The following is a 10,870-nucleotide window of genomic DNA, read 5'->3' on the forward strand; positions in this document are numbered from 1 at the left end:
ACACTTAGATGAATAAGAACATGAAATAATTCTGCAAATGTCAAAACGTAACACTGCTTGTTGTGGCCATCTGCGTGAGCCCTTTTTACTTCGATCAAAAAGAGAAAAAAAAGCCAGGAGGATGACAGTAAACTCCAAGTCACATCCATTAAAAAATTCTTTAAAATCTTTTCTTGAGCAAATAGCACATCTAATCTAATCAGCTAAACAGTACTCGTTAATAAATCTGATTGTTCAATAAATTCTGAACTTGTAAAAGGTTATACATATAGGTACCTTCAAGAGCGTTTTCACCATATTGTATTTCACCATATTTTTGTTTAAATTAGAACAGATAAAACATCACATTTTTTTCAAGCGAATCACTTGGACAAGAAAAATCATAGCATATGAAAATGATCCCAACTGAAACTTTTTTACATTGCCGGCTCTGAAATTCAGCATTAAAACTCTGTACAAACTCCTCTCGTTTCACTGTATTTTGTACACCATAACTTCCTGGAAAGAAAAAGCAGCAACACACAGAAAATGCAGGTGTGTGTGTACTGAACTGGTCGGGAGCAAAAGCAGCTGCAGTGCAGAGATTCAATGTATTTCAACAAAGTACCTTGTTTTTGTATGTGTATGTGTGCAGTTAGGACATTTTACAATTAGTCACAATTTCACACAACTTCCATTATGGCTGTGCGTGCTTCACGAACAAACCCTTGCAATCGGTTTAACAGCATTAAATTGCCACTGACATGACTGTTACTGAAATGACAGCCAGTATGCGCTATAACGCAGCTTGAAATCTGTGCAATGCGGTAATGTGAAGTTAGCTCCAGAGACATGCATTCCTCATCCATGGAGTAATTAAAAAAATACACCGCTCATTTTTCTGTTCTCTTCTAGGAATGGGATCCATTGACTCAACAAGTGGTGCTCCCTTGCAAAAGATTTGGCAGTTTTTCACGCTGTAAATGCAAGTGGTCAAGTTGGAAATTTGGGGGAAGTGCAGAAGTGCCTTCACGAGTGCGCAAGGCACTAGGGCGAGTCAGTGTGGTGCGTCATTGGAGGAAATTCATTGTCGTCGTCGAGTCGGAGCGTGTTCAGTCCAGCCTGGGGGTCGTAGGGGTGTGTTTCCTCAGCGGCTGCCCCTAGGAGATCACTGGCACCTGCATCGTGGGTCTGCCGTGCTGGGCTTCCTGTCAACATAAACAGACCCATTCAAAGTCAAAGCGTGACTCACACCCTCTGTGCATTAAATCTTGGCTGCATTTCACTTGCACAAATGTAAGCCGGAGTATCAGGCCATCTGTAGGTGATTCTATGGTTCTCATTTTTTACCAACCCTTAATTTCGATTCTGACCGAAGAAAAAACTCTTTTATGCCGACTCTGTCTGGAATTTCCTACCCAGAACAAAATGATAAACTTCTGCATTTTTTACCCTCTTTCCCCCCTCCCCGACTGACCAACCCTCCCTCAAGGTCGGAAGTTGTGTGTCAAGACATACAGTGTTGCTATTATCACATGATCCAAGACAAACTCTTTTACAGCTTAAATGTACATCTGAGATGCCAAATGACATTCTCTCAGGCCCTCCCAGGGCTGGGGACTGCTGGCACAAGGCTTACACTGAATTAGGTGACCCAGCAATGATGCAAGAAGACCTAGGAACTTGAGTTGATCGTTTCAAATGTCGCCAATGTAATCTCTGACATTCATAATTCAAACCCGACCCCCAGGATGTGTGCAAAATCATCATATAGTTGGAGGACTAAGGATTATTAAGATTATAAGGGTCAATTTACAATCATGCAAAACCTGCTTTAGCCATGTCGGAAGGTTTTCTTATGTGCAACATGGCATCAAAAAGTAGAGATCTGTGGCCAACCTCTGGCAGGTGATCGGTGAGGAGACGAGGACAACGGCTCCTGCCTGGCTCCTGCTGCAGCCGCTGCTGCGAATGAAGCTGCCCCTGGATATGGCCGGCCGCTACTGCTGGCCGGCTGGTCCGATGCTGCTGTGGCAGTGTGTCCTGATGCTATCCCACCACTGCCACTGCTGGCAAGATGGCCGCCCTCGGCTCCTTCCACTTGGCCATCCAATCTAAAATTGAAATTGAAAAAAGGTGGCTCGACCTGAGAAAATGAATTGCATGTCCCCAAAACTTCTAAGTAGAGGCTTTTTGGCACGTCTGGCATAATGGAAATTAACTGCCAAATAATGACTGTAATATTAGAAAGTCAATCAGTAATTATCAGAATAAAAAGCTTTGAAGGTTGGGCACATATAAAACATAAAGTATGTACTTAAGGCTCATTTCGAGGATCCAGAAATCACAGTTACTAACAAATTTTAAGTCAGTGAAATGGTTACTTAACCACTTCCTGCCGGGCGACCAGTTTTCGAGTACATAGGCTTTATATTCAGAGCCGGGAAGCCCGGAACAGGACAAAAGAGTTGGGCCTTATAACAAAAGACCGTGCTCAGCACAAAAGACTGAGCTGCTGGGCATTACCAACATTTTTTCGCTCTCAATAGTGGAGAAAATCCAGCCTTGTTTCGAAACAGTATACCATAGTTTGAGGCATTTAGAGTGAGCGGATTACCACCGGGGACAAAAGCTCTCCTCCATTGCAGCAATGAGCCACACAGCACTGCTGCACGCTAATCTGGCCCCTATTGAAAAGAGGTCAGCAGTGCACTGAGCCAGGTTCGTGAACAAAAGAATCTTACGTAACATCGCACAATCTGGGCTCTTTTTCCAAGGCTGCAGGCCTGGCTGAAATATTCAGGAGTCAATGAATTTTACCTGTCAGCTTCAGAATAGTGCCCAAAGAGTCCTTCATTTTGGTATAAACGGCCATTAAATGAAATGATGAATTTTTGAAGAACTTTGAAAACGGAAAATCATGAAAATGAGCCAGCATCTTGTCTACCTCAAGAAAAATCCACCCGGCAGCAACTGGTTAATGCTTTGAACCGAAACATTTCAATTTCTAAATTAGCCAAACGACCCTCTGGGCATCTCTTCAAGGGAACTCCCCTATATATCACCAAACATCCGTCTTGTCTTGTATCCTGATTGTACCTTCCTTCAACAAATCACAGAAGGGCTTGAAATTTGTGAAAAGGTGAACCTAGCAGAAACAGTCAACAATAAAATCACAAGACGTGGATTATGCCTTTGTCATCTTCATAACAATACAACAGAGAGCTTCTTACCTGTGCTGCTTGAGTAGTGTACAGTCACCACCATCCACTGGATCTAGGTTGTATATGTACAAAAAGCCATCGGCTGCTGCAACAAGAACTCTAGGCTTGGATATACTGTAGAAATGGGAGGTTGAAATTCCATCCTGATCAGTGATGAACGAGTGGAAATAACTGGAACTGACAAAGGATGTTGACTGACACTGACAGTGAAGGACCTACTTGTATGTTTGACTCCACCCATGCCTAAAATGACAATCTAATTTATTTTCTGAAGTTCAACTGCATGATTGGGCAACCATTCCTTCAATTACCATGGCCCTGACAAGAATTTAGAGAACTCCAACAACAGATGCAAACTTGACACACACAAGGCAATTTGGTTGATTTCTCGACTGAATGGGTACAAAATCAGTTGAGCATACTGGCTCGCATACCACTCAATTCCACACTGTTCGCCTTTAAAAAAATAGCGTGCTGAATCAAGTGCAACCTCTGACGGTGAGCCCTGCATAGCAGTTCAAGCCTTACTTGGCAAGAGCACAGACGTTCTTGAGACCAGAGAACGGCAGCTTGACAGTGGCAAAGGCCCTGCCCTGGTTGAAGACCTCGGTGACCTGAGAAGGTAGGTAGTTAGCTGGGGTCATCAAGGCCTTGCCCAGATATCCCATCCAACTTGTGGGCTCCTCTGTGGATCTGCATTCAAGTAAGCCAAAAAGAAAACATCAGAGCACTTAAAAAGTGCTCAATGTCTGACAATATCTGGATTTTTCTTTTCAAGAGGTGCAACGTATTATCATTATTCTACTCATCAGATGTACTTCTGAATATTCCTGAAAGTAGTCAGTTACCCATTTACTCCTGAGTGGTAAAAGGCACACAGGGGTAAAGTGGCTCGCCCAAGATCACAACATGTTGTCATACCAATTGCTTGATTTGAACCCCCAACCCCAACCCTTGGCGGCAAGAGGCCTGGTGGTTAGGGGCTGCAACCCACAAACATAGGGTCGGGGGGGAGGTTCGAATCCAGCTGCTGGCTAACATGTTATGACCCTGGGAGTCATTTTGGGCCTGTTTTTTTTCACACGGATCTGATTCGCACCATCCATTAGGCAAGTTTTGGTGTCTGTTAACAAATGATAGATCACTGGTCATGATCCAGATCAGTGTGAAACAAACACTGCCTTTATTCCCACCTGCCTCTCTCCAACTAGGAGTTTAAGTGGGTACCTGTGTCGAGTAGAGATTGCTGTTATTTTTGACTGGCCGTTTGCACCAGAAATAGCAGCATTGAGCTGTAAACTCTCCCCAGGGAGCTAAGATGGTTTTAGGCACGTCTGTGTCCCAGTGAGCAGGTATAACAATGGTAAGAGCCTTGTGTCCTCTGGTAATTTGGCGATAGGTCTCTCTCAAATATGACATCACCTCCTACAGATTGCCACGTGCATCGGCATTGTTTGTTTCCAATTTTCTTAATGCCCATCGGCGGCGCCGTATTTTGAATATATTTGGATCCGCACGCCCACAAGTTCAGAACATTTTACAAACCACGCACACACACGCACCTGTAGCCATTGTAAAGGCAGTTGCAATTTTCCTACAAAGATGGCATCCAATGAGACAGACCTACACAAATGCACTCATTATTATGGTCAGGAGCTCCAAACCCAAATCATAAGGCTATGTCTCCAGAAAAATAACTAGTCAAAAGTCACAAACTCAGTCCACAATAGTAATTAGCTTTGTAATACATGTCCTTGGGCCTATACTTCTGACCACAAACAATTAATGGTACATGCATTACGTTCTACATGTACTTTAACCCTAACCCCCCCCCCAAGGGTTGCTGGCCCTATTCTTCCCCATTCACACAAAGTTAAACACCCATATGGGACTTTGTGCACAAAGGCTGTTGGACTTTGTTTTTCTGAGGTATGCCAAACCCAAAGCAAATGCCAGCTGCTATGGGCCTACCAGACCTATCCCCACAGAATTAAACACTTTACTACTGTTTAATTCTGTGTGGTTGGGGAAGGTTAGGGTTAAGGAGATAAGACAAACGTGTCCAGCAGTACACGTGGATAAATGCTTCAAATTTACTGTGTCACTTCCAAAGACTTACTTTTCTTTGGGTACCTCCAATTTGAAGATGTGGACAGTCTCTGTGTTACTGGATGCACACAGGAACATTGAATCCGAGCTGAAAGCAAGGGAGCTTATACTAACACATCTGTACAAGGAAGAAGTCAAAAGATGCAAATTACTTGAATATGACAATAGAAATACAAATACATATGAAATGCTCAGTTTGAAATCCCACTATCCCAAATTTTGAGAGAGAAATGAGATTTTGTGGAAGGGTTTCACATTAAACATCATAATTATTCTAACGTTTTCAAACTTATTAGGATTAGATGTAAATTTGTAAATAAAATGAGAAGAGGGGTTTAGGAGATTTTAAGCCAGAGCAGATTGAACAAATCAAGCTCTACATACCTCTTGACTCCTCTTCGGAACTCAAATAACTTCTTGCCATCTGGGATGGAAAATACCCTAATTACTGTGCCCTGGAGTTGGAGACACAAACAGAACAGCGCATATTAACGCCAACAAAATTTTCCACAACCAACCTATCAAATGATATTAAAGTTTCTTCAAGATTCCAAATTCTTATTTCCTGTTTCCAATGCTTAGCTTTAGTGAATGATGCCATTTTACAAAGGTTGGCATTTGAAACAAATAACTATGCAAACTTGTTAAAGGCTCAAAACTTTAAAGAGGTAAAAAGAAAGTACAGTGGGGGTGAGATACTTTGCTGTTATTGGGTCCAAAATACAAAGATGGCAATATCTAAACAGTCAAGTCTTTTTCTATTTTGTAAGTGGGATGCCGTACCTTTTCCGAAGCGGTGGCAAGCTTGGTTCCACTGTGATCAAAGGTCAGCGCGGCCAGAGGGCTGTCGTGGGCTGGGATCATGGTGACCGCCTGTAGGTTGACCGTGTCAAAGATCTGTACCTCCCCGATCTGGCTGCTGCCCGGGTAGGCCAGGTAGCAATTGTCGTTGTTGACCGACAGCGCGCAGAGGCCGTGGGGGTTGGGCGGTGTGTCGCGGATGGTGTGCAAGACCTTCATGTCCCGGATGTTGTGGATGTACAGGGACTCCTCCAAGGCCACAATCAGCCGCTGTGAATCGAGCAACGATGCAGAGCAAGGTTAACCCTTTGACAGAGCAACATTACACCCACACCACTGACCGTTTTTGTTCTTCTAGGAACTTGGTAAGACCAATTATTATAATATTTGATCAAGCAGGTTCAAAATTCCAATATTCAATTTTTCAAATTGACTCAGTGTTCAGTTGGGGCACAAGGAACCTACATGAATATCCTCCGAGTTTTTGCACATTGAGATCATGAGTAAATTGTACAGGCATGAACAAGTGTGCAAGTGCGATTCATTCTACCGATGGGGGGGAGTGTTGCTTGGTGCACACTGTGTCTTCACAAGTAATGTATACAGCAACAAGACAATGCCAAGGCTGGATAAACCATTAAGATGCACAGTCCTGCTGACAGAAATCCACAAATATTGGTGTCACTAAGCATTTCCATCCTGAAGTGATTTTGTGAAGTGCGATCTTGAACCTTGTGCAAATCTAATGTACTCCATCCTGAGTTGATTTACCTTTCAATTACATCCATAGGATAAGCAACCCAGGATAGAATAAATAAATCTGCGCTAGGCTTGACATTGCACTTAAGATTTTCAACTTCTGTAAATTTGCAAAAAGAAACTACGAAGTTCCCAATCCAGGTTTGCATTACCATCCAATGGATTACACACTGCAGTGTTGTATTAATTTGTTAAGTTAAATTCCTGTCCTGCAATTAAGAACTGGGTCTTGCTTTCACATGCCACCATATGAAACTGTTGCTGTCATCTGTTTATTCTCAACTTTCCTTTCAAACGTATATCTCTTGAAAGATTAACCACTGAGTTCACACACAATTACAAGATGTGTTGCTCACAAGCTTGGACCTCTGATTCCTGAAATTGTCAATTGTCAAAGCTTTCAATTCGGTCATACACCACAGACAAAAATTTGGTACCACGATATATCAATATATTCTTGTGTCTTTAGAATCAGTGAATCAACAATCACAATCCTACCCACCCGTCTGTTCAGCTTGACAGCTAGGATGGTGTTGGAGTAGCTGTAGTTACAAATCTCTGTGCCCTTCTTGAAGTGGCAGACTTTGAGTTTGCGGGGGGCAGACAGGCTGACCACAGCAACAAGACTGCTGGAGAACAGTCGCTCCACAATGCAGATATCCTCCGAATCTACGACAATTTTTTTTTTCATAACAACGAAGATTTGTTAAACTGTCGATTTGAAAAGATGTTTCTCATCAGGAAGTGGCATGAACAATACATACCAATGTGAAGGAATTTCAGCTTTAAATTTTCACAAATACAATGTTAAGGAATTTCATTTTTGACATTTAATGAATACAACAAACTGGAAGTGTGTGTTCTTTTGATGTTAGTGTGAAGAAAATATTTCTGAAGTTTGGAGCAGCTGGCCCTACAGGTAGTAGATTTCACTTCAAATCCAAGCCCTGCTCTTTGTTGTAAGGAAAGTTCAAGTAGTAAGTAGCTGATTTAATAGCTGTGTAATGTAATTACAGATTACTGCACGCTACAAGGCTTGATGACTACAATGGTCTGCAAACAGCTTAAGAAGAAATCAGCCTTCAAGCCTGAAACCACTGACACCTTTAAAGCCAAATTATCTGGTTGATATAATTAGAAACAATTACCATTTTCATAAATCTGTTCAAGTTTATCGACGGATGTGAGTGAAAAAAGCCTGAACCCCGTCTTAGCTCCAACAGCCAGGGATCTAGGAAGAGGGGGGAAAAACGAGAGTAAATGTGTAGGGAATATCTGGTTACACTTCTTTTTATCGGCAAGTGGCACAGAGACACCAAGCTCTGCTTACTCAAAACCTGATAAAGACAACATTCTTGCAAGCTTCCCTGAGGCAAAGACAAGGTCCTCAGCAATGCAGCGGCAGCCTTGTCTGAAATCTTAAGTTCAAATTCTAAAAGGGACTTCTCTTCATATGTTATAAACCAGAGAGGGAAGCCAAGTGATGCCAACTGGAAGTAAAAGCACAGGTGCAGGCCCATCTTTTTAAAAAGAGAGGAGGGGGCCATTTTATAGCTTTATCAAGAAACCATAAAATGTAGTACATGTACATATAAAAACATAAACAAATTCAAAATTAAAGGAAAAAATATGAAAACAAATACTAATAGGATGGGATGAGTAGGTACTATGTAAAATGAAACAAAGACAAATTCAACAACAGTATAGAGAATGTACGCATAGAGCAAAATTATGACACTTCAATGGAACATATCTGTACATCTACATGTACATGTACGTACTGAAAGACATATCAAATGAATGAAAGAAAGATGCATGGAGAACAAACAATACAACGAGTTGCGACATATATTACTTTGACTATTCACTGCTAACTTGTTTTGTCCTACACACACTGTACGTTCAATGTAACTCTTTCATTGTATACTGCAGCATGTGCCACAACTGAAGTATTTGTAGGCAATTTCGGTCAATTCTCCCTTTGCCACATACATGTAGCCTTCTGCAGCCAACTTCCAGTGTAGTCCCTGGTGGACTGTTCGGAGGTTATGGCTACAGGGTATAAGGTACATTTTTTTCCCTTTTTTTCACACATCATATTTTGGATACACCCTCCATGGTGAGCAGAAGTCAACAATATAGTCCTTAATTTTATCTCAGAGTTCAACACTTAGAGTGAGCTTCCCGTGATGGTTTATTGTTTTCCAATTTATATCCGTTAAACCTATATTAAATACTACTTAGGGCCACGAGAATTAAAGTTTTAGATTTGCGTCCATCGCCTGCATGCTCCAAAACATGCCCAAAAAATTCATTATTTACCAAAAATTTCAGTATTTTCACTAAAAAGCTTTCAAAAAAATTTCAAATCCCAAATCATAAAGCCAGCAGTAAAAGGGTATAAAATACACACACCTAGGTACCCACCTAGCCTACTACACAAACGATTAATTTCTCTGATAAACGCATATGCACTGGGTATGCACCGTGCACGGCCAATATGCATACCATCTTGCTAAAAATAATTAATGAATAATGAAAAAAGCCTCATGCTTTTCCAAAATGTTCCAAATGCAAAAGGGTCATTCCATGAGATTGGGGCACAATTTGTGATGGTGTCCTTGTTACATCCAAAACTTTTACCACCTGTCATGACCTCTACAGTAGCTGTAAAAGTAACACATACCTGTGTATTCAGCCTTGCAAGATGTATAACGTCAATTTGGAATCCACATGCAGGGAAATAACTGTTCATTTTAACAGAACCCATGTAGCAAAGTGTGCTGCAACCTCATGGAATGACCCAAATCTAAACTTTCATTCTCATGGCTTAGTCAATACAGAAAAATGTAACTTTCTACTAACATTTTTTTCAAACACTGGAAGAGCTTTTGAAAAGCATGTAAGCTAATGGCAAAGAGAAAAGGTTGATATAGGCCCTATGCTGGGAAAGTTGGTTGGACAGTCCTAGGCCTATACAAATATTTGTATGTGCAAAAAAGCTCACAAATCATTTATAGGCCTGACATGACGTTAGCCTAACTAAAATTATTGTCATCACTCATGTCCCTCGCTAAATCCCCCTAATGTTTTCAGGTGCCCCTTTTAATTGTTGATGATATTCGATAAAATGTGATGGTCCAATATAGAATTCTCGCCTAAAAACATTTCAGCACCATACCAATGCAATGGCAATCAACCCAATGCACGGTACTGCGACACGTCCCTGTCGTACCATGGTCGTACACAACGCACGGCCAGCGACAGCTGCAAATTTGTTTATTGCTTACGTATAATCCTGGTTAAAATTCACGAAAAGGAGGTTGGAGCTGGGGTCTGCGGGCTGGTTTGCGAGGTTCATGAGGCCTGCTTTGTCGCCCTGTCAGCTCTGTAGTCTGTACATGGCCTGCAAGTAGAGTTTTCGTGGGAATTTCTCGGGTAAAAACCCACCGACGTTGACAGTTTTTGCCTTTACAGCTGTCCCTTTGATGGAAATAATCGTCGGATTTATTGGTCATGCCCCCGATACCTACTTCATTGCTTTATACTGTGGTGATAATGCAGGAGCCAGACTTTTATTGTTGTTGACATCCCCTGTTTTTTTTGTCTTCTGACCCCTAATGCGCATGCGTATTAGCGTGCGGACAATGATGTTAGTGCCTTAAATATCGATGATGAGCCTGCATCCCGGCCTCCGTAGTAGAGCCAAGAAAATGACTTTTCGAGTACATGTACACTACCACACAAGAACTGAAAAACTAACCAAGGAAGCGACTCTAAAAAAAAATCACTGAAGTGACAAATTTTCCGTGTAAAAAATTACTTAAATCATTCCACCAACATTTCTATTCGTTGCCTATCTGCTAAATGGAACACTTCCAGCGCCGGAGCATCTATAGCCTGAGTGTTTTCCCATATCGTGTGAAATCCGTTTTTAAATCTTTGTCTTAATAAACCAAATTAATAATTACAGTAATTACATCTAATACTGCCAAAAT

General features: G+C 41.6%; 1 protein-coding gene across 1 annotated transcript; it reads right to left on the minus strand.

The window, feature by feature from the left end:
• Window positions 1–48: 48 nt before the first annotated feature.
• Window positions 49–10,378, minus strand: wipi2 (WD repeat domain, phosphoinositide interacting 2). The gene is made up of 10 exons (XM_022224721.2): window positions 10,163–10,378; window positions 8,021–8,103; window positions 7,375–7,541; window positions 6,096–6,383; window positions 5,697–5,767; window positions 5,323–5,430; window positions 3,732–3,896; window positions 3,213–3,317; window positions 1,879–2,093; window positions 49–1,187 (listed from the first exon to the last, which is right to left on the minus strand). The coding sequence occupies exons 1-10, from the start codon at window positions 10,231–10,233 to the stop codon at window positions 1,027–1,029; spliced, it is 1,434 nt and encodes a 477-aa protein (XP_022080413.1). The 5' UTR covers window positions 10,234–10,378; the 3' UTR covers window positions 49–1,026.
• Between the last annotated feature and the right edge of the window lie 492 nt (window positions 10,379–10,870).

Source organism: Acanthaster planci, linkage group LG07 (assembly GCF_054643075.1).
Source record: "Acanthaster planci isolate LZ-2023a linkage group LG07, COTS_SCS, whole genome shotgun sequence".
Lineage (NCBI taxonomy): Eukaryota > Metazoa > Echinodermata > Asteroidea > Valvatida > Acanthasteridae > Acanthaster > Acanthaster planci.